Source organism: Dicentrarchus labrax, unplaced genomic scaffold (assembly GCF_905237075.1).
Source record: "Dicentrarchus labrax unplaced genomic scaffold, dlabrax2021, whole genome shotgun sequence".
NCBI lineage: Eukaryota > Metazoa > Chordata > Actinopteri > Moronidae > Dicentrarchus > Dicentrarchus labrax.
The window spans coordinates 9165766-9192818 of NW_026136702.1; the positions used below are offsets into that span (position 1 = coordinate 9165766).

The window sequence follows — 27053 nt, forward strand, 5'->3', positions numbered from 1 at the left end:
GGTAATTGAGGGTGGCTGTAGGCCAGTAAAAGTCTGGAGTGAGGGGGGGTGGAGAGGAAGAAGGACAGAAACAGAGGAGACAGACTGAGCTGCTGGAAAGGGCAGGCTTTCATTCAGCAGAGGAACATGTGCACTGCTCTCGAAATTCAGTTTCTGTAATCACAAGGCAGTGAACAGTATTGATCACTGGCTCTCAATGAGAGGATTAACAGGAATTCACACAAGGGCTTGGACGCTTACCGGTAACTTTTTGTTCACTTTGTGTCATTTTTGTAATACTTACTTAATACTATGTTTTAGAAAGTCTGTTCTGGAGCTACAAGTTTTGGGTGTGTTTTTGTGCATGAATATGCAACTGTCATATTTCTTTAATCAGCAGAGGGCTAAATTTAGAGTATTAGAATCTGTGGAGGCTGTTTTTGATCATTAAAATGAAGCTGATGGTGTTAGTGTGTTATTTTTCAGTGTGCCATGTGTTATGATGTGGTAACACTGTTCAGATTAGTAATAGTTTAGCACTGTGTCAACGTTTACTTTAGTGTCCTAAAGTTTGTGCAGCTACAGTTCCATATTGAAGACATTAAGCTCAGTTATCAGTCCCTTGTTTGTGCTACTGTCATGCAAAGAATGAATGGAATCAACTCAAGATTTTTTCCTGGCCATTTTCACTTCTCGTAAAAGGATTTTTATTTCATATTTCTTGAGTCTGTGCAGCATACTGCATAGTGCTCCACGGCGCTGCATGTATTGTACTTGCACAGCTCTTACAGATGTTAGAATTGCATGTATATGAAGAACAATAATCTTTGTGACTAGAGTAGAAAATATCTGAATGTTGACAGGTTGGCTGAAAAGGGATAAGCCCCCATATGAGTTAGTGTTTTACAAGACATTATTTAACTGTTTGGATTACTTGAACAGATTTCTATGGAGAACAACTGATAGGGCTTGGCTTTCCCTTGTTGCTTGAAGAATTTGGCAGCAATAAATTCCCCTCATCTTGGCAACTGTTCATGCTGAACAGCAGTTGTTGTTTCTGGAATGGAACAACTTCCTTTTGCCAAATTTACAGCAGATAACTAAAACTTCAACAGTTCAAGTGGATTTAAAGCCTGCAGTTGCACTACATGCTGTAAACTACGGACACCAAAAAAAAGTATTTTTTTATTTGTGAACTCAATAATTCAAACATTTTATTTTGGTTCCTGCTGAATGAAAAATAAGTGGTCTGATACTGTGGTTAAAATCTGTACGATGACTCAGTGTTGCCACCTTGAACAAGTGAAATGTTATCTGGTGAAATGTGAGAAGTCATTTTTGTTCAGCAGCTTCCTGAACAGCAAATCCAGCTGGAACTGCTACTAAACTAAGTCTCACATAAATCTTAACGTTAAGTTTGCCAAGTATTGCAACAAACAACAGGCTCAACAAAGAATTAATGCAATGTGTAATTATGTTCATAGGAAGAATGTCTTGAAAAGATGTTCAATATTTGTGCATACCAGCGTTACAGTTGTGCCATTCAATCACCATAACCAAAACCTGGAGCTACAATAACATCATGGATCCCTGGAATCTGATACTAACCTGCGACACAAGTGCACCTGTTGATTCTTCTACGTTATGCATGCATTCCAGCTCCAAGCATTATAGCATAGCATGTGTAATGTTGCTTTTTTTTTTTTTTATTCCTGGACGAAGGTTGCTTCCCTTCATCATGACTACATGTGTTTGGTCACAGTCCACAGCCGGAATTTCACCGTCTGATGGTGTAAATGAATTCCATGTGGCTCGAGCAGAGGTGTAGAAACACTCAGTTTGGGGAAAGTCAGTCGAGGGGAAAGTCATCCTAGCTGGACCCTGCCAATGAGGGGGTTTTCCAACAACCTCCTCCAGCTCTCTAGTGGGGAAAATTTCTGAAGAAAACGGCTTGCACAACTATGGCAGCTTAACGCCTCCTTCAACTGTTTTACTGAGTTTACATGGTGGAAAAATGCAGTCATGTTAAAGAGTGTGACCTCTCTTTGGCTGCACTGACATAAAAGCATTTGGAAGGCCAAGGGTTATATCCTAGCCACTGTTTCGTTGACCCTCACGTATCACAATCAGAAACAGTTATGAATAAGGTGTACAATCAGTTCCTTCTTGTCAAATTCCTTCCACAAGTCTTGCTTCTTATACTGTATGCAGCATATCTGGTCTTCATTTGCAACTGCTTCCTTTTAGGATGTCAGCAGTTTCTTTCTTTCACGTGTTGGAAACTGTTGTAAAAGATAATTTGATAGAGCTGCCACAGAAACAACATCTGATCAAATGTCTGCTGTCTGCTCACATGCAACTCTTAAGCTGATTATTGCAAAATGTAAATACAACTCTTCTCATTGTTTCACCCAGTTCTTAATATCCCATTTCATCTCTGATTCCATGAGCATGAACATAACCATCATTACACTCCACTATAATGCTACATGTTGTTTGCAGCACATGCAATGATATTAGTGTTCACCTGTTACTGAAATAAACTTACAAAATACAGTCAATAGCACGTATGTAACATGCCATTGTTTTTTTATTTGACATTAATCAATGTTGAAGGACAAAGTCTGCATTTTGTCCTGTGTTGCACTTACCTTGACATTGCTTCATTAAAATCTGAGTTGGATTTTAATGGGAACAGATTTGGTAATTTGTTCAAATGACTTAAAATTGCCTTCTTTTGGTTATGTGAACAAAACCAGGAGTCTATAGTTATGCATTTTAGTTAAATGCTAATGCTAGGATGCTCACAATGACAATGTTAACATGCTGATGTTTTGTGGATATAATGTTTACCATGTTCACCACCCTAATTTGGCATACTGGCATGCTAACATTTGCATTAAATCATGCAATCATCAGCATTAAAGACAAAGAACATCTGAGGCTAATAGAAATGTCATCAGGTTTGCAGTTGATAAAAGGTTACAATCGCCAAAGTCATTAGGATACATGGGATAGTGGTCTGCACCAAATTTCATTGCAATCCATCCAATAGTTATTTGTGTTCCTTAATTTAAAAAAGTTACTGGTACTGTATTTTTGTTCTACTGATGAGGCACCAAATCAGGAAAAGTCTCACATTGGTAAGACATTGTCAAATGACCTGTAGTGTCATTTGGGTGTGAGAACTTGCTGTTAGGATATGTTAGATAGACAGAGCAGGTACCATATCAAAATGTTTTACACAAGGGACTTCAGAATAGCCCCATTTAATCTGAAAATCACATAACAGGGGTGCCCTGGTAACTCACCTTGTAGCCTCATATACAAAGGTGAGTCTATACCACAGCAGCCTGGGTCTCTCTCTCCACTTTCCTGTCTCTCTACAGCCATCACTATCAATTAAAGGCACATAACAGAGGTTATATCTGAGTGTAGGTGAATCATTTCAAAAGTCAGCACTCAGCCATACGGCAAGGATGTTGTTGTGCAGTAGTAGAGTAGGGCAGCCTTAGGGCTGGGCACAGGGAAGCCATTACTGATTGAGTCAATCAGTCAGGTAAAGAATGATTGTAGGGCTAAAAGCCAGCACAAGGGCGGCTGTGTCAGCAGAGCTGGCACAGTGGATGCATTAGGAAAATAATATAGAAGAAGAGCTAGAGGGAGTAGAAAAATATAAAAGCAAAGCAAAACAGATCAATCATATGTACAAATTGTTTAGTTTTCATTTTCCAAAATGTTCAGACTTGCCAACTGGGTGTAAAATAGACTTAGAGCGGCACACCTGGTAACATATACTGTAAGCGCTTTAGCAGCATGTGACAGTAACTGGTTAAAATTACTTCATCTCCTGATGGGAAGGAAGGTATTACAATTGGTTTTATCCATGAGGGAGGAAAAGTGTAGGAGTGACGCTTTTCTGGGCAGGCGTATTGTATTTGGGCCAAGGGCGGGCAGAGATTGGCAAATGGCAGTAGATTTGAGGAAACAGCTGATAATCCCACAGGAAACAGTGAGCACTGGTTTAAGGGTAGTTGTGGTCGAGTTGAGGTTCAGTGAATTGTTTATTTAGTAAAACTGACAGTGCCATGTGAGGATGTGGTAGATGAAGCTTGAAAGGAAAATGCTTAGGTGTACTGAGGCGTCGAGACTGTGTAGCAGACCTGGAAAGATAGAGTGCGCCGCATGGAGGATGGATATAGAGTTCAGAGTATAACTTAGTGATACAAGTAAGTGAATTAGGGATTTATGGGTAGTAGTGTGTGTGTCTGCCAGCGGTGGGAGGTAATAAGTTGATATAAAAGCAAACATGTTGATGAGATTTACAATCGATAGGTCCCCATCAGTAATTTCTATGTAAAATGTAAACAGTTTAAGGCTGCTTTAATTAATATTTGAAATGTAAAATTAATCAAATAATCATTATGTTTAGCATCTTTCTCCATTATTGCGACATTTGGCAGCCAATTTACTTTAAATAAATAAATTCCCTTGAAAAATTTCAATTACTACAAGCAATGAATGGACTGTCCTGTCTGTTCTGTGCTTCACCTAGGCCTTGACCTAAGCAGAATGCATACAGTATTGTTTGCAACAAGTCAGCTTGTATGTGCGCACTCCTTCTGTACTAATGCCAATCCTGGAGATTGCCAGGCCTCTGCAAAATGCCCATAAATGAGTTGATGAGAAACATAAATCACTACTGCTGTAAACAAAATTATTCTGTACTTTATGATTCGAATGGATCAATATTAAATGCATCTACCAGGATATGAACTGCTGAGTCACAAAACCTAACCAAAACAACTAGTAACACTAAATTAAATGTAGAAAATGAATCATAACAAATCCTTTTAATTCCTTTTCAAATTTATGCATGAACTTTCTGCTGTCATGCTTAAGTCAAACACATTGCTTAATCAGATCACCTCTATCTAACACTTGGTTGAACTTTAGTGCATCGAGACAGACAACATGACCTCAATGCACAAATTCTGCTAATTGGCATGTGTATACAATGCTTGAATTATTTATTGTTTGAATTAATTCAGGTTTTGCAGAGCCTGGTAACATAGCCAACAACCATTATTATTACTTATGCGTGAAAATGCAGGTAGTGGGATAGTTTTCTGCTGTAAGGTTTTGCCTGAGAGAGGATAAGCCAGAATAAATGAAAACCAAACATCTTAAAAAATGGAAAAACAACAGTCTCAGACATTAACTTCTGTCAAGGCAAGAATAACACAAGGACCACATGTTACAAATGCTTGCATTGTCCTTTTCTTTTTCCCTGCAATACAAAGCATGTGTTTCCCTTTCCCTGTAGGTGCACAATTGGAACTTGGTACTGCTGCATAATGGGTTACAAAGCGACATCCATGCATTGTGTCTTAAGATGCCTGTGCTTCATGCTTCTCCATTTGTTTAGTGCAGCTCAAGATGAAGACATAAGAAGTAAGAGTGCTTCTGTCTTCATTTTCTCACACTTTGTTATGCTTGTTGTCCGTACATTAAAAACTGTCAAATGCATACAACTGGCAAAGGTGATTTAATGTAATGTATTCCACCAAACTAGATATGATTTATTAAAACATTATTTCACACTGCTGATTTTGTTAATTTCCTGTCTGCTTCAGGTTGTAGGACCGCACCATGTGATTTAGTCTTTATTCTAGACGGCTCATGGAGTGTTGAAGATGTCAGTTTTGAGATAGTAAAGCGATGGCTTGTCAACATAACAACAAGCTTCAATATTGGACAGAAGTTTACCCAAGTTGGAGTCGTCCAGTACAGCGATGACCCCGTTTTAGAGATACCTCTGGGGAAGTACTCCTCTAACAAAGATCTCATCAAAGCGATGGAGTCCATTGAGTACATGGGGGGAAACACCAGGACTGGGACAGCCATTAAGTTTGCTACAGACAAACTGTTTGGCCTTTCTGAGCGTGGCCCATCAGGCGTTTCCAGGATTGCTGTTGTCCTCACAGATGGGAAGTCTCAAGATGAGGTTTTGAAAGCAGCAGAGGCAGCAAGGAAAAAAGGAGTAATTCTGTTTGCAATTGGTGTTGGGTCAGAGACAGAAGAGGCCGAGTTGAGGGACATTGCAAACAAGCCATTTTCAACTTACGTCTTTTCTGTTGAGGATTACAAAGCCATTTCCAGGATCATACAGGTCATACGGCAGAAGTTGTGTGAAGGTAAGCAATTGCTGATCAATGCCTGGAGCCAAAAGTGTTGTTCTGTTTAAATATTATGAGTTCAAATATTAATTTCATGACAGTGTCAGTGTTCTGACATCTCTTCATCTCAGACTACTTGACTTCTATCCATTATTATTCTTCTGTTATTCTATTTGTCCCTAATGTCTATTTTTCTACTTCACTGTTTGTCTGTTGCAGAGACCGTTTGTCCAACAAGAATTCCTGTAGATTCCCGCGATGAGAAGGGTTTTGATATTCTGTTGCATTTAAATTTGGCTAAAAAAGCAAAGAAGACAAGAGGGGCATTTTACGGCTCTAATGCCTATGAAGTGACATCTCGTGTCGACTTGAGTGAAGCTACACGGTAATCATCTTGCTTTTATCTTTTCTTCATCGTCACCAGTGTATTTAGAAGAAGTTCACTGACTTTTACATTTGGTCACCTAGGAACCTTTTTCCTGATGGGCTGCCTCCATCATACGTTTTTGTAGCCACAATGAGGTATAAAGGATCAGTGGCAACAGAGGACTGGGACGTGTGGAGAATACAGTCGCGTGACGGGAAACCTCAGATGGCGGTGACTCTAAATGGACTGGACCGCACCGTCAAGTTCACTACAACCAGTGAATCAGCAAGTGGAACTCAGACAGTTACATTTTCACAACAGACAGCAAGGGTAAAGTTACAATATGTATTATTTCTTTGAATTAGTCTTGAAACTCACTCCACTGATGTCATACATTAAGATCAGTTCACTTTTCAAAGACAGTACTGCTAAGCTTGTGAAAACACTTGTATACTGTCCTCTATGGATCTGAAGGAGCTTCGTCAAGTCTGAGAAAATAACAATGGGGATGTCATCAGCGTTATCTCTGCTTGGGCTTGGAGATTAAAAACGTAACTTTAAGAAAAAGCCTGTGTTACAATACGGGAGTGGGGACTTTCAAAAATGTGGCTGAAAGGGTCAAACAAAGAGACATTACTGAGTTGGATTATGGGAAATGTAAGATCCAGCATTTTTGGAGCTTGGCCCAAACTAGAGACTAAAACTTAGGATATCTCTAATCTAATCTCTCTACTGCTTTGATTTTCACTGTTCTTATTTTAATCTGTCTCTTGCGAGTCCCCGAAAATGCAACAATGGACTTGTCCAAGAGAAAGCCATAAAACTGTATAACACAGGTATAACTAATGTAAAGTACATTTTGGGCAGCTGCCTACTTTAAGAACAGTCACTTGTTCTGTTCATTATTTCATATACAACTCAAAATATCAAAATATACAACAAAAATTATTCAAAAATCCTTCCATGGAGTCTGAGTCTTGAACCACCATTTTACAGTAGCCCAGATGGGTCAAACCAAACACTGAATGTAGAGAGTGACTTTTTGTGAGTTTCGTGGCCACCGTAGTTTCTTCTACATACTTCATAGCCCGTTTTACATATATACACATGCACAGACACGAGCCGTGTTCAGTTAGTTGCAATCTGCAACTTCACCACGTGATGCCACTAGATCCTTCACACTGGTCCTTTAAAAGCTGCATTATGTTTATTTATAAAATGTTGTTTCTCAAGGAAACAAAAGTAGATAAATGTCAGATGCATCAGTCATGTGATGAAAATATAAATTGTGATGCCTAGCTTCTTCTGAGCTTGAGTAAATGCCTTTTAAAATGCCACAATATTTTGAATAAATTCTTCGTAACCATGGCTTATTACAAACTAATCCAATCAGTTACTGTTCGTCTGCTTCCTGCTCTGAACAACAGTTACTGCACTGTACAGACTCCCTCCAGGGAACAGACTATTTTGTTTGTTTTTTAATGTCTTTATCAGCTCACTGCCAGCATGTACTGTATTAATAACTATTTCCTGTTCTTTGTCTATTTGTCTATTAAAAAAAAGCTATTTGATGAGAAATGGCACCAACTGCGGCTGCTGGTCACTGAGGAGGATGTTACTCTTTATGTTGATGACCTGGTACTTGAAACGCTATCCCTGGAGCCCCCTGTTGGCATTTTCATCAATGGAAAAACCCAAGTTGGAAAATATGTCAGTAAGGAAACAACAGTGCCAGTAAGTTTATTAACATCTACAACACTATTTTAAAACAATGCATGCTGTTTGGTTCCCAGTGAAGTGATTCAGCAGTATGTCAGCTTGACTATAGACATAAGGAACAGTTTGTTTAATGAGTATTTGGGAAAACTCAGTACTGATATATGTTTCAAACAGCATCACACAGCACTGCATAGTTTCTTGCTGCCTCCTAAGAGACGTGCTTAACTCGGTGGTTAATAAATCCTTGGCAAAAATTTGCCTTTTTGTCCACAAGGTCTTATTAATCTTCATTTTATTTGTCTCATCTGGCACATTTTGAGCCAAAAATGCTGTATTTGTAATAAATCATAATTGTGCTGTGTTGTTAATTTGCTCTGCAGAAGGCCAAATAGTGTGCTGTCTCTTGAAAGTTGATGCAAATACATCCCTGCAAACATAATACAACATTTTACTGTAATTTTAAAATGGAAAAGAGGAATAACTGCATTCTACACAATACATCCTCTCACTTTAATTGTCAGTATGATGTAACACATTTTATTATGAAACAATAGCATAAATTGACCATTTAAAATACCTCAGACTCACATGTAAGCAATTACGCAGGTTTGGCATTGTTGCACTTGTGGCCATAATGATGGTCAATGAAATAAAATACATGTAAAATAAATTTCAATCAAACAGGGCATTTTGTTTTAAAATACAATCCTCAGTACAACTAGCTGTGTGACTATAATATATGTAAAGAAAAATATGATTTAATCACTAACATGATTATGTAGCATAAGAAATAATGGGAGAGAGGAAATAAAAACATTCAGGACTTTTACGTCTGCTATGCCAGCCAGTATGTTGACACATCATTAAAGCTGTGGATATTAACAATAACCACAGCTTGGCAGTGAATGTTATTGTGTGTACTGATCCATTATTATAAGGATCATGTAGTTTGAGGCTGTTTAACAAAGTGAATGTACTTATGTAAGTATCATTTCTGGATAAACAAACTTGTAATTGGAAACAGATTTTTGTAACTGGACCTTTAAAAGTACACCAGAATGGACCACAATACATTAGCATGAACCATTAGACCAGACCAGACATTCTTGTCATGTTTAAAGCCACTGTTATCATTAACAATATGTAAACTATATTTTTTTCGATTGATTTATGCGGCCAATCATGCAACCGTACTAATGTTTTCATGAGACTGGAAATAATATAAATCACATGTGAGGATCTTTCTGCTCACATGGTTACTGAAGTGAAACAGTCTATGGGACATTCTGGAGCCACTTTACTACCAACATCAACAAAATAAGAAATAATGGAAGAAAAGTGTAACGTTGTTGCAAAATACTTCCAAACACTCAGGGAGGTCTGGCAACATGTAGATCCTCAATGCTCAATGAGACTACTTATCTTTCCTTTAACAGTTATACAATAGTAATTTCAATTCATTAGTGGCAAAGCACTGATAAAACTGAACTAAATGCAAAATTACCCCCATATTAAAATAGTGTGTTTTGTTAACTTGCTTGGATTCTCCAGCAGCAGAGGTTCTGTTTTTTAACAAAAAGTTCTTCTTCTTCTTTTTTGTTTTGGTTTAGTTTGAAATTCAGAAACTTCGCATTTACTGTGATCCTGAGCAGAACAACCGAGAGACTGCATGTGAAATACCTGGAGTTGTAAGTATAAGAGTCCGCTTGGCCCTGCACTTGTTTTTTAGTCCAAAAGCAACAAAGATAACTTCTTCTCACCTACTTCTCACCTTGTTCTACTACATCTGTTTCTCCTCTGCACAATTTTATCATCAGTTAACTCCACAATATATACTGAATGGCATAAAATTATTCTTGCTTTATATTTCATCAGTACAGTCTATTATTGTAGTCAAAGTGTAAACTCAGCATATTCAGTTTAAGTCACATCTGTTTATGCATAACATAATTTCTTGGAGGAGGACCCATGGCTCGGCTTCAACCATTTTGCACTCAGTATATTTTTTTATTGTCTGCTGGCTCTAATCGTGTTTGTAAAGCAGTGGCCCGTTGTTATGTTGGCTTAGAAATTGCTATAACCACAAAGCCAGTGCTAAATTACTATTTTTCATGTGATGCTGTAAGATAAAAATATCAAAAGAGACAAGATGAGAAGCCTAAAATTACACAAGCTTGCCAACTACCTTCACTTCTCTCAGTTATCAATTTCCCTTTGAATGGAGGATCAGACGCCTTTCTGGCAAAATCTCAGCATTTGATTTAAAAACAAAAAGACAGCCAACTTACAGTACATTTTTGTGATGAAAATGGTTAGTTTCTTTTAAAATAGTTTATACGTATTAATTAACCTGAAAACACTTCAAGTTTCAGTATTGGGTTTTGGGAAAAGTACAAACATTTGTTGATTAACTGCTAATTAACTTCTATATTCTTCTATAACGTCTAATTATCAGAAAATAATGAAAAATGCCCAAGGTGGCATCTTCAGCTGCTTGTTTTGTCCAACCCAACAGTCAAAAAACCCAAAGATATTCCAAAAATGTACAGTTTACAATTGTAGAAGAGCAAATATTCCAATATTGCCAATATTTTAAAATCTATGGACTAACTGATCGATTGGCTAATTGTTCCAGCTCTAATATGTATAAATCTGTATGTGTGCTCAATTTCTGGTCTTGTCTATTATCTATCAGAGCTTAATTTTGTTCATTACAGTGCTCCAACAGTCCTGATTACACTGAACCAACTGAAGAACCTTGTGTTTGTCCTCCTGGACCCCCTGGACTTCCAGGAATAAAGGTAAGTTATTAAAAAAAACTCTTCATAGTATCTTTTTTTCTTTCATTCTTATTCTTACTCATACTGCCATTCTGAAAACCATCCTGCAAGCACACACTGTGCTGTGAGATATCAGAGAATAAAGTCTGTTCCTGGTTTAGCACAAAGCTGTACCATGTCCAGCTCCTCAGTGTTAGACAGTTAAATATTTACTTTAGACAGTGGTATTCTGTTGAGATTAAAAAAAAAGAGAAAAACAACTTAATCTTTAACAATTTTGGTTTATGTGTAAACTCAGGAATGAAAAAGAGACTAAATGGCTTCCGTTGGGAGACAGAGTACAACCTTTCTCTTCCTTACAGTTTAGCATTGAGGCAGTGTGAGCTGAATTCTTAGGTAATTTTTCTAAATTCTCCTTGTCAGATAAGGTGATGAGCGCATGAGGTTGCACTTTAATGAATAGGTCAAACTCAACCGCAGTCATTACAGCCCATAAACACAGATTTCCTCCGTGCCACGAAACAGTGCTTGTGTGGGGGGTTTTAGCACTTTTATCTTTTAAACAGACACACGCAGTTAGCGGCTCAAAACTTTACATTCTTTAAGTTTTATTAATTATAAACATGCGTCTTTCTTCCAGTTAGGCAATTTGCCATTGTCAGTAAGTTATGGTTTGTCTTGATTCTCTTGTACAGTACTGTTTGCTTGAAGCAAACCAGACCTCTGCCCAAGATAAACACGGGTTAGAACGGAAAATTACCAAAATAGGAAATAAAACCTACATCTCCATCTTTATTGATCACAGGGTATCAACCAAATAATACCAGCTCCGGTCATAAAAGCCTTTATACAAGGACCTCAGAGAGATATTACCTTAGCAACAAAACTCTTTGTTAATAAAACCTACATGGGTTCGAGAATGTTTGTGTTTATAAGGTCACCGCTATGCTTTTACTACATTTACTAATAGATCCAAAATGCTGGGACCATTGCTGGCTTGCAGATGTTCCTTATAACCCCACATAGTGCTCAAGAACGTCTTACATTAGATAAACTAGCTTGCTCAGCATGTTTTATAGATAAACTAAATCAACACTACACGCCTGAGAAAGCACCAGTCACCAGAAATGTTTTAAATTGATTGGTTTATGCTGCTTCGAGGTTGCATGATCGACAAAGATGTACCGACAACTTGTTTTAGTTACACATTATTAAATTACCTCATTCCACTTTCTTTAGGGAGAACAAGGAAATACTGGCAAACCTGGTCAGCCTGGACCTGCTGGTGCTGATGGTAAGCCTGTGAGTACTACATAGTTCAATATACAAACATACAGAACATAACCGCCAACAACACTGTCACAGCAGCATCCACAATAAGCATCTGAGGAAATGCCAAAAAACAATTGAGTTAATGTATCCATTATTTCTGCTTGTTAATTCTATGTGGTCAGGACTGCTTCAGAATGTTAAAAAGCAGTGGTAAATATACTTATTTACTTATTTTTCCAATGGGTAAATAACAGACATCTCTGATTATACCACTGGTGGCAGCACAGTGGTGATTTTGTGTGATGAAAAGCATCCAAAAGTGAACCACATGTTGTACAGCATGATCAAAAACTCAGCGAAAGAATCCGCCCTGCAGCCTAAACAACATGCACACATTAAAATGGTTAACCAAATGTGTGTATCTCTTGTTTGCTTTTTACATTTTAAGGGTATCCCTGGTGTTAGAGGAAGTCCAGGGCTGCCAGGTCCACCAGGAGTAGTGGTAAATGCAATTTCACCTATTTTACTTGCACATTAACTTCAGCATCAGGAATAGAAAATTTGATGCTGCTTTTGTTTGTTACTTTTGTCAGGGTCCACGTGGGCCAGATGGGTACAAAGGCGAGCAAGGGAGGCCTGGTGTTTCGGTAGGAAGGTCAAACAGCATAACTGTGGCGCAATTGGTTTCATTATCGTGCTGCAGCATTTGTATAATAACACAACACAATTTTGTAATACAAGTCTGTTTCTTTCAGGGTGAGAGGGGTATGCCTGGATTACAAGGATCGCCTGGACAACCAGGAGAGAAGGTGCTGACGTCATTTTTTTTTCATTTCATTTTTTCCTGATAATATGGTATCTAGATGTGGTTCAATTTTATTGATCTAACCATGGAAAGTTGGTAGAACTGCTGATCTGCACCGACTGACCAAAGCTGGGAAAAAATTATTGCCGTAGGAAAAACAAGTGATCATATTAAAAAGTACAAAACCCACATTGAATTGTCAAGGTAAATCTTCTTTTTATGAGATCAAAATGTAGGATTAACAGGAAATCCCTGCTAAACACATCAACTTGAACCGTTTGAACATCGTTGCATCAATCACTCTACAAACCATATGTTATTAATATAAAGCCAGATCCCCTGGGAAAGTAAAAAATACCACTTCTATACTGTGGGACAAGAGCACTTTGCAGAGAGAGCATGAAGGCCATCAGAGACTTTTAAATGTATTTCTTCACTTTTGTTCTGCTCTTTTCTTAGAAACAGTTTACTTTCTTAGCAATTTCTAGGGAGCCAAAGATGCATCTTGTTTCTCTTATTGCCTTGTTTTTCCTCACTTCCATCTCCTCCTCACCCCTTAACCTCCTAATTACAGTAAAATCTGAGGTAGAGATGAAAATACTTTTACCAGATGAAACCTGACAGCTCAATATCTTTCACATTCAAGGCTAGGGCGAGAGTCTCTAAGCTTTAGATGACACCAAAACAAATTCAAAGTATCGAGACGTTTAGAAATGAAATCTTCAGGCAGACTGGCCCACAGTGAGTGGTGCCTCGGCTAGATAACTGCCTCTCCCACTGTTCGGTCACTCAGACTAGAAAACATACATGCAGTCGATGCTGCGTGTTACTAGCAGCTGTCACAAGATATAACAATGTGTAAGAAGGCAGAAGCATATGAGCCAAAAGAAGAAAGCACCTGTAAGATTAGACGTGTCAGCTGCCACAACCAGTCCAAAGGAAAGTGGAGAAAACTGATATGATAATCCATAACAAAGGGGAGACAGTCCAGCAGTTTGTGCTTAGTGGTTAATAGAAACACTGTAACCACACAGCAGACTTGAGCAGGAGCCTGACAGTCACACAGCTTTATCCAGAATGTTCTTATTGCTTTGATGTTCATCTGAACAACATTTTGCGTTTAACGTTATTTTGAGGTAGAGTGAGGTAATACATCTTCTCTAGATTGCATCACTTCTGTCATATCATCCCACCCTGTAATCAGTGTGACCATGGGGGGCCAGTTGGCTCAAGTGGAGAACAATTCAAGCAGTTAATGTCATTTTGAAAACTGCAGCTGTGAGCAGACACATGTCTGCACCTGGAGCAAATCCTCCTGTACCATCTGTCCCATTATTACAGTTTCACTCAAAGGTCCAGGATGTATCAGATTAAGGTTTTACTGGCGCTTGGACTGTATTCTTAACTTTCTTTGATTAGGTCAAATACTTACAACGACTTACAAAAACACAAAGAGGGAGAGCACAATGGGAAACAGCACCGCTAAAGATCCGGAGGATTTACATTTGTTTTTTTAAATTCCATTTCCAGTTACACTTAAAACATGAAAGGATCGTGACTTTTATTGGTCTATCAAAGTGCTCTTTTAAAATCCCATAATTAAACATTTAATCACTGTTATCGTCTGAGGTATCGTGAATAATGAGATAAGCCTCTAGAAAGTGCACTGCTTGTGATTTTCCATCACTTCGTACATGGCAAACCACAAGTCAACCAGTCAACCGGGGTCAATTTACATTGAGAATTAAGTCTAATACAATTATTTGTATGAGAATGTTTTCTAAATCTCAAACTAACCAGTGTTGTTAATGGACATTAGGTCTATACATAATTGAGAGTCATATTGTGGATAATACTTCTATACAAATGCAAGATACGTTACATATACAGACATATGTATGACTCAGAAATAGTGCTTGACATCTATATTGTCATACACACAATCAGGTATACCATGAATGTCCTTCATGTGTGGCTCAAAAGGTGTTTGCACTCCAGGAAAGACCCTTCATGCACCACATAACACTCTCTGAAACAGGCAGGAAGTCACTTAAGCTTTTCTCAAAGTTAGAGGGAATCCTCATCTTTTAAAGTATAAGATTCTCTTCGGATACAACATTGAACACATTTACATCTACGTTTCCAAAGAGTTCCCATATTGTAAGACCACCCATGGGTGTAGTCTCATTTTCCTGGCACGGGATCTAGAGAACAGAAACCTGAGATATCTGCTTAATTAAGTCAGAAATACAAAATTCAAGGCACAAGAGGAAGAAAGACACTTAAACACTTCACCAATAATTGCCAATGTTTGTGTATTCACAGTCTGTGATACTTTTTAATGACCACAATCATTCATCACCTTTGTGGGAACATTTTATTGCTAATTAAGTGGGCATCCAGTCTGCACTATTGATATCTGTTGTTCATTATTACTGTAACTAGACCAGCGGCATTCACTTTGAGAGAAATCAGTGTTCCTAACAGGAAACCCGCAGCCCAGCTTGGGGAGTGAGGATGTGTGTGTGAGAGAATCTGCCTACTGAGAGCAGGCTTTCCTGCACACCTCAGATGTGCAAACACACCAGTCATTGCTCACACTACCAGTGCAAGCAGCTGTTCATGTTTTATACTCAATGTTGTTACACGAACTGATCCTCCCTAGTATTTACAACACAATCCAACAAAACAGTAAAACTCACTGCAGCACAAAGACAGATAAAACACAAACACTACCAGTTGGCTTCCATGATTGTGTCTTTCTGCCCCGGCTGCAGCTCTTCTAGCTAGCGGCACCCAGAGCCTCTAAATCCCTTTTGCTGTAGCTTGTTTGTTTTGGACTGGAATTCCACTTGCAAATACAACTTCAGCAATGGCCACAGCTGGAAAGATTTTTGTTTTTGTTTTGATACCAGTGAATTCAGCTCAACTACACTTTGATTAGAATGTCTTTTTATAGACAAAATATTTTTGCAAATGAAGCCACAAAAAAAGATTTGGTCACTCACAGTCCCTACGAGTCTCTGAGGCAGCCAGCGATATTAAAAAAAACGTCATTTGGTTTTAAGCTATTCTGTCATTTTTTCCCTCTTTAGTTGATTAGCATATCTTTGAATGGTGGAATGCAAAATCAGAGAAAATAAATGATGTAATGTCCCGTGATAAATGATGTAATGTTTTTTATTCAGAAAATGTGAAAAAGCAGTGACGCATCATTCCCCCAAGTTTTGGCACCATTCAACAGATTCTTAATTGACGTGTAGTTTTAGGTCAACCAGTGCAATGACAAAAATGCCAGACTGACGCAGTGAAACACATCACGCTCTTAAATTTCAGTCCAAATAGTTACATTCATTGTCTACCCCAGAAAAACAAGACCACTGCTGACTATTGTCAAACACTGACTGCATGTTTGTAATCATGTAGACTTTGCAATGTGGTCTATTAAGGGCTCTTATCCCACACTGTATAACTTCTATAAATAAGCCTCTTGATCTGATTGACCAAGAGTGGTTAAGGAGTTTTGCTAGCTTACCTATATTACAAACATGGAGGATCAGTGGCAGATTCATCACTGTCTGGAAGTTTATATAAGCCCGGCCAGCATAGACCATGCACGGTAAGAACTATTATTAGATCAAATCCAATAATAATTTCCAAATCTTGTCACTTTTCTCAGGGCTCCATAGGATCCCCAGGAATTGCAGGGGTGTCAGGAAAAGCTGGTCAAGTGGTAAGGTTGCAGGCAATCATAATGGCTAAAAGCAGCTCAATGACTGAACATGACATAATATAACAATTTAAACTGGATGTCATGTCCTTTCCAGGGAGAAAAAGGAAGTATAGGACCTCCTGGGCCACCTGGTTATCGAGGAGAACCTGTACGTATAAAACAATTCAGAATAAAATCTAGAGCTTGTGTCATTAAAACCATTTGCAAAATCCTTTTCTGTGCTTTCAGGGCCTATCTGGGAGAGATGGAAAGGATGGATTTCCAGGGATACCTGGTCAAAAGGTCTGTTTGTTTTGACAGTACATAACAGTATGTTACACAGCTCATTCAAGGATTAGGAGAATAATAGAAGCATGAGGCTGGCTAAGTGTGAGCCTTCTCAACAGACTTTGCTGTTCCCAAAAGTTGTGTTGTTGATGTTTGGCAACCATGGAAATGTAGTCATAGAGCCGTGGTGTCCCCTTTGTCTTTTTCCAAACCATTTGACATCTTTTGTAAACATCAAAAGTGTTCTTCACATTTTATATGGATAGAAAGCTACCATGACATGTAAAAAGTATGCAACGATGTGCACGTAGGGCTCATCACAAGGAATTGGGATGAAAATGAAATGTATTAATGTTTTTGTTTCTCGAATGTATTAAGGGAGAAGCTGGAGTCAGTGGTATTCCTGGTGCTGACGGAAGGGAAGGCCATCCCGTGAGTCATAAACACACTCATTGTACATATTTGCGTATTTTGCAGGTTTTTTGAGCTGTTACTATTGTTTTACATCTTTAATTGAACTCCTAGAAATTGAGGATTTGATACAAATTGTGCATGAATGAAATATGACATGTGCTGTCACACTGAGTTAAGATTTAAACTTTCCAGCAAGGCAGAATAGAAAGAAAAGAGGGAACTTTATGTATGTGGTGCTTTCCATTACGGTTTACAAAGTTCTTCTCACACAAATTGAATTTGACATGATATAATACTGAAAGTAACAGACGAGTAAAATGGGCAATACTGTACAAGGGCTGATTTTAAGGATCACGCCGAGTTGCATGCATAACGTTTTTTACTGTAGTAGGACTGCAGCGTGTTAACATACTGTCAGCAGTACAGAGAGTACCCCTGACAGCCCGTAAATTAGGGGTATTTCCCCTGTAGTTCATCCCAGGATAACCGTGTTATGTAACAAGCAGGCTCAGGCTATAATCTAAGGCAGTGAGAGTAACTCATCGAAGGGAATGCTGTGGTGCTCTGGCAAATTTGTTTTAGGAAGAAAGTGTTTCAACTGGGCAGCCACCCCACTGATCATGATTGTAAGTGTTGTCCAAAAGTTTGTGATGGGTCTACAAAAGATGAGTCAGTTGCTCCACAAGGCTGTAAACCATTTTTCCCCACCAGAACAATAGAGTTAGCAATGTCTCCAAGGAGACAGGATTAGTACTGTACTTCCTCAAGTTAAAACAAGATGAAGTTAGCACTTCAGCGTTACAGGGATTTCTTCACCTATAGGTTGAGTGTGAGTGTCTGGGTGGCTCTATCCATATTTTTCTCTGCCTGCCCGTCTAATCTATTCACTATGCACATATTTTACTCAAACTTCAGGCTGAGGCAACCACTAAGCATCTGCAAACATTTATCTCAAAAAAACAAAAAAAGAGGCTTTCCAGGGTAGTTTTGCTACATGTGTTGAACCACATAAACTTTCAATGTATTAAACCATTTATTGATAAATCTGTATCTGCTTTTATTCTTTTTTCAGTGAAATTTGAATAGCAACTACTTATTGTATTATTTCATTTATCAGAAAATAAAACACATGTGCACAGTTCAATTGGAGGACAGACGATTCGACTAAGGATTGTACAGTTTGACACAGTGATGAAACGCTGAGACGGTGCACTATTGCGGCACAGCCTGAAGCTGTTTAAAAAAAAAACATGTAATGAAATGTTTTTTTCAAGTGATTATATTCACAAATTTATTAGCAAGATTCTGGGCTCAAAAAGCTTTAAAATGATGTTTCTCCACTTTTCCTGTTTACAACTAGCCAACCATAACTGGGGAGTCTACATTTTGGTAGACATTTCTGGATGCACCATGTTAGTTCAATGAGTTGCTTTTATTGCGCAACTGGCTTCAATTGTTACTGACACAATGAAGTAATTATTCCACTGTGAATGAAGTAAACTGGAACCCGTTTCTAGTATTAGTTCAGAAAGACTGCATATGAGAACATACGGTTTTATGTAAAATGTCACATAAGAATTCAATGTCATGTTTTTTTCTTCAATACATTGATCTGCTGTACAATATAATCTGTTTCTTTGCTCCCAGGGTATGCCTGGATTACCAGGAATTGCAGGCCTGGATGGACAAAAGGTGAGCTCCTGCCTATGTAACAAATATTAATACAAAATAAACAGATTGACTGACATGATTCTCATTTAAGGGGGAAGCTGGTTTGCCTGGACCTAGGGGCTTCACAGGATCAACTGGACTGCCTGTAAGTCAACAGCTGTTGGACTATTTGTGTATAATAACCAAGGTTAATATTGAATCTAAAGAGTTACCAAAACAATTTCTTCACTCTCCTGCAGGGTGACATGGGGTTACCTGGTGCACCTGGTTTAAAAGGACCAATTGGACCCAAGGTAATTATTTGTCCCTGCTAGAAGATTCCCTTTGAGCTTCTTCAATACAGCTCTATTGTTAGTGATACAAAGGTAAAATGAGGCTAGCAGAAATAATGACTGACTTTCATCTTACAATCAGACATCAAAAAGATTTAATACAGTCTTTAAAATGGATAAACTGTTCACTAAATATAATGTGAGTTTATCCCCCCTCTACATCCCTTGGGCTGTGAGCACACTTGTTCATACTGTGACCCAGAAAAGTCAATACTGCAGACCAATCCACACAAGCTGGCATCAGCAACCGACAAGCTGCAGGCCAAGCCATGTCATGACTTAAGTCGAGTCCAAGCACAATGTCGTACAGTTACAAGGCTGCTAACAAGTATGGCGGATAAGAGTGGTGTGATGTTACGTGACATTACGTTCCTATACCCTATATTGTCTATACAAAATGTATTGTAGTGCGCAGTGTTGTTAGTTTGGATAAACTGTGGTTAAATCTTTGAAGCTTTCTAACCACAGAGTAGATTCCAATTCATAGAAAGCTGTCTGGGTTAACGGCACAACATGTTTTGTTTGGTCACTGTTTTTCTAAAATACACATTAGCGTTCTCTTGGCCACACCGGCATTGCTAAATTAAGCGATGATCCGGCCCTACTGCTTTCGTCAGTGGAATTTTAGTGGAAATGTAAGCAGTCTGGGCTTGTCTGGTCTGGACGCTCTGTCTCCTAATCACTTTTCATTAGCTGATCTGCCTTTAACAAGCCAATGCGTATTGGTAAATGGCACACAAGTGAAAAGCTAGTTTATGGACAGGCAGGCAATACTTTGATTTTATGGCTGAGCTTCAGACTGCAATTACTGAGGCTTGTTCAACTGGAAAAGAAAGCATACGACTAGACACAATTAAACATTAAGTTGCAATACACCCAAACCTCATGAAAAGTATGCTGCAGTTCAGTCAGTGATATGATGTGGTTTGGATGTTATTTCATTGTATGTTTTCTGTAACATAAGACATTTTATTTTTTAATCAAGGGGAATAAAGGCGAATTTGGACGTCCAGGTATACAAGGAACACCAGGGCCTGCGGTATGTTTCCATTTATACAATCTAATATGCAACAGGTGGCTTTATGTCTGATTTAAAATGCTGTAATACTGTAATGCGTTTAATGTAACAATATTTAAGTATTTTTGGAGCTTTTACTTGTATATTAATAAAGTGTGTTCTTGTTTTAATGATTGGTGTTAAACTATTAAAGGGGAATGCAGGGGAACCAGGAAGAGAGGGTCAGCCGGGGCACCCAGGCATGCCAGGCCTAAAGGGCAGCAAGGTATTTCTACTATAACATCTCTTTTCATACCGTTAAAACCCTTTCAGATATATAATTTCTGATCATGAAAATTGTTGCCATAACATTATGACCACCTGGGCAACCTGTCTGTGGCTACGCAGCCCCTGACACCTTTCTATTAGAACCAGCAATGACCCTGTCGCTGGTTCACGGCTTTTCCTTCCTTGGACCACTTTTGATAGGTACTGACCACTGCAGACTGAACACCCCACAAGAGCTGCAGTGTTGGAGATGCTCTGACCCAGTTGTCTAGCCATCACTATTTGGCCCTTGTCAAAGTCTCTCAAATCCTCACGCTGCCCATTTTTCCTGCTTCTAACACATCAACTTTGTGGACAAAATGTTCACTTGCTGCCTAATCTATCCCACCCACTGACAGGTGCCATGATAACAAGATAATCTCGTAAAGTGGTCATAATGTCTTGTGGCAGTATATTTTTTTCTGTAAATCATTTGGAACTTTTTTTCCTGCCACAAAAAATACTATGAAGTTAAAATCTTAAAATTTCTTTATTTTTTTTTATCAGGGACAAAGAGGAAATCCAGGTGAAAGAGGAGAGACGGTAAGATTTGAGAGTAAATTCCACTCAACGCTTACTTAGTCAGACAAGCAGATACTATGATCGTGTTTACCTCTGTAATGCTAATCTGAACTAATAACTTAAACAGAGAGGTTGAGAACACATCACGGATAAATTAAAGCGAATGGTGATAATTGCACATCCAATAATTGTTGTCTATAAGTAGCGTATTTCTATGCTCGAAGGAATATTTCCCTTATCTATAGATATCCATATATTTCAAGAATCCAGTGGAAATAACGCTTCTCTTATCACATTAGTTATGGGTTTGGAAAACAATTATTATTCAGCTACATTTTGTCTTTAACTTGATATTTGCTTCCAACGTGGTTTTCTCCATTACGTTGAAACTGGATCAATTTCATGTCATGAAAACAAAATCAACTCTGGAAAGCAACAAAGAAGTATATAGTATAGTAATCAAATCTAATGGGTGTTAATGTGTTCCATTTAAAACACATTAACACTCCAAATTACTACTACAAATATGCATCAATCATTATGTTTTGAGTGGATGTTTTAACTTGCAGTACTATCTACAGTACCATATGCTACACACGCAATATAGGCTGGTGCTTGAAACACTAGTTTCATCCATATGCTTTCATGACGTTAATCTAATTATTTTCTCACCAGGGAATGAAAGGTGAAAACGGAGAGCATGGTCGACCAGGGGAACAAGTGAGTGTCTTTGATCAGCTTTGTTGTCTTTTAATGTTGTGCAACTTAAGTTAAACCTGGACGATATGTTCAATATACAATATATTAAACAAATCATCTGTCTGTTATATGGCAGGATAGCTCAAAAGCTGTAACTTAGTTTTCAATGTGGCGCCACCATGTGGCCATTTGTTAAACACTTTAGACTTAGTGGCTTAGCAACTAAAGGGTTTTTTGTGCATCCTTGGTGCAATATATATCTAATCTCTCCATATAGGCCAAATCTATTTTCATGTACAGTGATTTACATTTCAAATCTTTTGCAAAACACATTTGTTTTTAACCACTCCTCATCTAATATTCACCCTTTTTTGTACATTGTTTGGTACATACATTCCCTGTAAGCATGATCCTTTTACTATACCTTGCTCTCAAGTTCTTTAAGGCCTATTTGACATAAAGGACCATAATTCCTGAACTCATGCAGGTGCAACTGTAACTGAAAGACTTATCAGAGTAGTACTGCAAAATGTGATTTTTTTTAGCTAACAGGTGGTGCTACAACAGACTGATACTCAGTATTCATGAGTCTGTCTTGCTTCAAATTCTCATCCATATTAAACCGTAGTATTTCCAAGATTTAGGCGTTTAGCAAGATTGTCTTCCACTGTGCATTTTCATGCAGATTTAGAAGCTGATTTTCTGAGAATAGTGCAGCCTTGTTGGAAGCTTGTGCTGTCTTGAATACTTTTGGGTTTAATGACTTATCCTGATTTAATTGACAGGGTTCCACTGGTCCAATGGGACTTAAAGGAGAGGTATGTTAAGCTGATTGCATTAAGCACTGTACCTCTATATAATATGAATTGCTGTGCTTTTGCTAACCCTGGGGTGGTATTTTTGCCAGAAAGGGACAACAGGGGATCCGGGGCAGAGAGGTCAAGAAGGTCAAGTGGGACGGCCTGGACAGTCGGGTCAGTCAGGCCCACCTGGCCCCCGAGGGCTAACAGGGGACACTGGTCTACCTGGCCCTCCTGGACCTACGGGAAGATCTGTATGTGTGCCACATGCTGTGCTAACATCTTTACTGCTGATAACAGTTTTTATTCTGATGTTGACTAACATTACTGAGTGGACGGTCACTGAAAATCCAAATGATCCATCACTTTTTATTTCAGGCGAGTGAAATGTCGGATAATCACATTCGACAAATCTGCAGAGAGATTCTTCAGTGTGAGTAACATTATAGACTGACTGATCATGTGTTTCTGTGTGTTTTCAACACACATCTGAAATCTTTTCATTGTCAATTATCATAGCGGAGCTGCCTTTATTGTTGCTGGGCAACCAACAGAGTAGCTGTACCAGATGTCATAGCCGGCCTGGATCTCCTGGTCCTCCAGGTCCAACTGGGCCCCAGGGACTCAGGGGTCTTCCTGGACTTAGTGGCTCCAGGGGAATGTCGGGCCACCCCGGTCGGCCAGGGCACCCTGGTATTAATGGGCAGAAAGGTAAAACCAGTGTCAAAGTCAACAGTATGTCAGTAAAGCTGTTTTGCAGGATGCTCAAGCAAGTGCACTTGTGTCTGTAGGAGAACCAGGGCTAGATGGTGAGAAGGGGAGCCCTGGTCGAACCATCATTGGAGACCAAGGGCCACCTGGGCCTCCAGGTAAATAATGTGACTAATTATTCTGTTTCACCAATCATTCAACTTTACAGAAAGCCATATGGAAGCTATTTACAGGGGGACTTCTTTCTTTTCTGATATTTATGCCACCTGTTACTTTTGTGTACCATTCCTTTGAACCGATCATTGCTTAGTATCTTTATCTTCACAGGTCCAATGGGTCCACAGGGGTACGGTAAGCCAGGTCCTCCAGGTAAGCCTGGAACCCCTGGTCTAAACGGAGCAGAGGGTAAAAGTGGTAATCCTGGCATCCCTGGTCAGCCTGGGGTGTGTGATCCATCCATGTGCTATGGTAGCATGATGAGGCGGGATCCTTACAGCAAAGGGCCAAACTATTGATGTAATGCAGTGTCACTGCAGGCACCAGTCTGGAGCTGATGTGGAACAAACAGCCATTCTCAGGAAGATCTCATCTTTACAGTTTCTCTCTGTCGTGGAAACAGAACGGACCTCTTCTAACACCTTTTATGTGATCTCAGACAGTCAACAGAACTAAATCCCAACACATTTTCCCCGTTGGTATTTTGTAATTTTATTCACGTCTTTGAACATGCTTTAAGGTTTTAATGGTGTTGTGACAATTAATAAATGGCTCAATTTAAAGGGTTATTTTTGTATTTTTCAACCTGGACATTATTTTTCTGTGTTTTTGTGTCAAAGTGAAAGGGACAACAAGTTTTGAATTCGGCCCAGTGAGAGTGGCTACAACGTAATCACAATACGTCCATTAAAAGTCCTACTGACCGTTTCAGATTGTTAATATATATTTCTGATAACACGACCATACAGAGAATTGAAACGTTTTCTCTTCCTTCAGCTTGATCCGCTGTGTGTCTAACGAAGTCTCACTCGAGGAGAAGACTAGTTCCAAAATTTCAGGAGAGGTAAGGTGACTTGTTGTAGGATGACAACAGTAGAAACGGGAGTGCAGTAATGCCGGCTGGGTTTGTTGTGTTAGAGTACAGACAGCGTTATGTAAAAGATTTTCAATGTCATGGGTGAATATTTAGTTGATTTGGATATGGCCTTTGAATTCGATCGCCACCCATATTTGTTTGAGCCGAGCTATACTGATGAAGACAAAGTGAAGAGCAGACCAAGAGAGAGCAAGGGGCAACAATCAAAGTATGGTGAACTAGCTGCTGCAAGGTTGCAAATCTCGGGAGACCGGTGGTGTTCCTGTGGGGGCTGTGACCCTATGCCCACAGAGGAGATTTCACAGACTGGATCAAGCGAAAGGTACCAAAAACATAAAATTTTTCTGTATGGTCTATTCCATAATGTTGTTAGACAATTATAATAAGAATTTGTGCAGCTCAGTGGAAAAAAAGCAATTTTGACGATGCACAACTGCCCGCAACGATTATGTTGCATCCCATTTCGTGGCTGCATGCTGCAGCACTCTTTCACAAAACTGAACCAAATTGAAAACACGTTGCTCCTATATGCTGCTTTAACACAAAAACATGGGAAAATAGGGTTGAAAAATACTGATGTCCTTTAATGAATCTCATCTGAGCACCTTTAATTCATGTACTAAATATATGTCTGGATCTCTCTCTGGCCAGTGTGGCTGGTATATTTTCCCACATTGCCCCCTGGTGTTGCTTTATTGCATGTTGCTCTCTCATTTTCACTGCACATTGGTTATCTTCCGTTAAAAACAACAACAACAAAAAAATACATAAATTCTATATTCAGTGAATTGTTTCACCATAAATTATGTCTGAAATTGGCATGTTTCAGCACAAGACTGTGAGTTAGATTTCCTGTAGCTGATTATAAGCTGCTGTAAGCCTGTGTTCCTTAAGCATTCAGTTTGACTGTTCAGCACTTAATCTCTTTACAACAGCTAATATTGTGTATCACCCAAGATAAATTAATACTTCTCCCCCAACACAATACCCATTCATTCTCGTGTCATTTTATTCCAGTTAGGAAGTAAAGGTTTCACCATCTAAGAACATGCTGACATTTAAGTTTGAAATGTTGTCATTTATGTTCCCGGAGCTTACCTTTCATTACTGTAGCAGGTATTTTATTGTTATTTATAAAAGAGTCATAACTGTGTATTTCAACAGTGACAGGTCGTAAACAGCTTTTGTAATTTTATTATTTTGTGTTAAGGTGACTTATGTATGAATCTTTGAATCTTTCTTTTTTTTTTTTACTAGAATTAAAATATCTTAATGATTTGTGAACAGAGTTTGTTCTGTGCTTTGAGCTTTTAAGTTTCAGGTTTATTTCAGGACTCCATCACATCATCAATCTAATAGTTCTCCTGGAAAATGACTTTTTGGAGTGTAGTGTGAAATGTTTCCTTTTTCCTTTTTTTTTTTTTTTTTCTAACTGCAGCATCAAAAAGAATGAAGTGTGATGGTCATGGAAACAAAAACAGAGATCATCACCTGGGTCTTCCTCTAAGAACATAGCACTAAGAAACTTGGACACATGTGCAGCTCTGGCTAGAAAGCTTCTGTAGGCTGTGTGTGTATGTGTGTGTAACAGGGTAATAACAACTGAAGTGTTGAAGCTTTGTACACTAGATGGCGCTATGTGGTAACATCCTAGCATATCCAGGAGTTACTTTACCTAAGAAGGAGCTTCCTTTTTTCAGTCTGGACAGCAGCCACCCATCACATGGAGAGCTCTGACTATTTATGTTTTTAATTATCCCAGAGTACTTACTTCACCATACTGTTTACCTAACGCTCCTCTGAGAGCAGAGCTTTCTGTATTAAGGCTCTTCGCTTTAAATTAATTTTTTCTATACTCAAAGTCAGCTTTTGTAATTCTGAAGATGAAAATCCTTGTAGACTATCCTGTTGTGGGTCTGTGGCTCTTAATACTGAATTTGCAATATCTTTGTGTTATTTTTCTTCCCTGATCTGTTATTTTATGGGAATTATGTACTGTAGTATCATTTGAAGTGCAGCACATTACACGCTGGCCCACTTGTTTGTTGATGTATTTAATAAAATAATTTTTTACAGCATCCCAGAGGATCATGTTTAAGCCCTTATTGTATAAAAACAGGATCCTTGTTGTTGGTGCTGAATGCAGCTGGAGCCCTCTCCTATAAACACGCGGACTTCAATAACTTGAGGTGATTAAAAGGCTCTGTCATTATTCTTTCACTCGTTAAGACGGGCTCTCGGATTTCAAGTGTCTCCTTTTACACTCCCGAGCCGCCACATTCATCATGGGACCGGGCTGAAGTTTTATTGCGGCCGCTAGAGGTGGATGCAAAAACAAAAGTTGAGTGTGGGATGGACTCAGAGGGCAACTAGCCCCAATACATTC

At 38.8% G+C, this 27053-nt stretch overlaps 1 protein-coding gene across 4 annotated transcripts; it reads left to right on the forward strand.

Annotated features, from left to right (window-relative positions):
- col21a1 (collagen, type XXI, alpha 1) lies at positions 1 to 26745 on the forward strand. 4 transcript variants are annotated; one of them, XM_051416833.1, is made up of 29 exons: positions 11 to 242; positions 5306 to 5433; positions 5616 to 6176; positions 6378 to 6543; positions 6627 to 6855; positions 8089 to 8259; positions 9855 to 9932; positions 10962 to 11045; positions 12264 to 12326; positions 12745 to 12798; positions 12890 to 12943; positions 13052 to 13105; positions 16781 to 16834; positions 16929 to 16982; positions 17063 to 17116; positions 17480 to 17533; positions 19163 to 19207; positions 19278 to 19331; positions 19426 to 19479; positions 20504 to 20557; positions 20730 to 20801; positions 21350 to 21385; positions 22040 to 22084; positions 22849 to 22881; positions 22971 to 23117; positions 23242 to 23296; positions 23383 to 23574; positions 23655 to 23732; positions 23902 to 26745. In XM_051416833.1, the coding sequence occupies exons 2-29, from the start codon at positions 5337 to 5339 to the stop codon at positions 24087 to 24089; spliced, it is 2880 nt and encodes a 959-aa protein (XP_051272793.1). In that variant the 5' UTR covers positions 11 to 242; positions 5306 to 5336; the 3' UTR covers positions 24090 to 26745. The 4 variants fall into 4 exon arrangements, 3 of the variants coding, with proteins under 3 accessions (XP_051272806.1, XP_051272793.1, XP_051272802.1); XM_051416842.1 differs by lacking the exon at positions 11 to 242 and adding an exon at positions 4039 to 4208; XM_051416846.1 differs by lacking the exon at positions 5306 to 5433 and having other exon boundaries at positions 10 to 242.
- Positions 26746 to 27053: the final 308 nt, after the last annotated feature.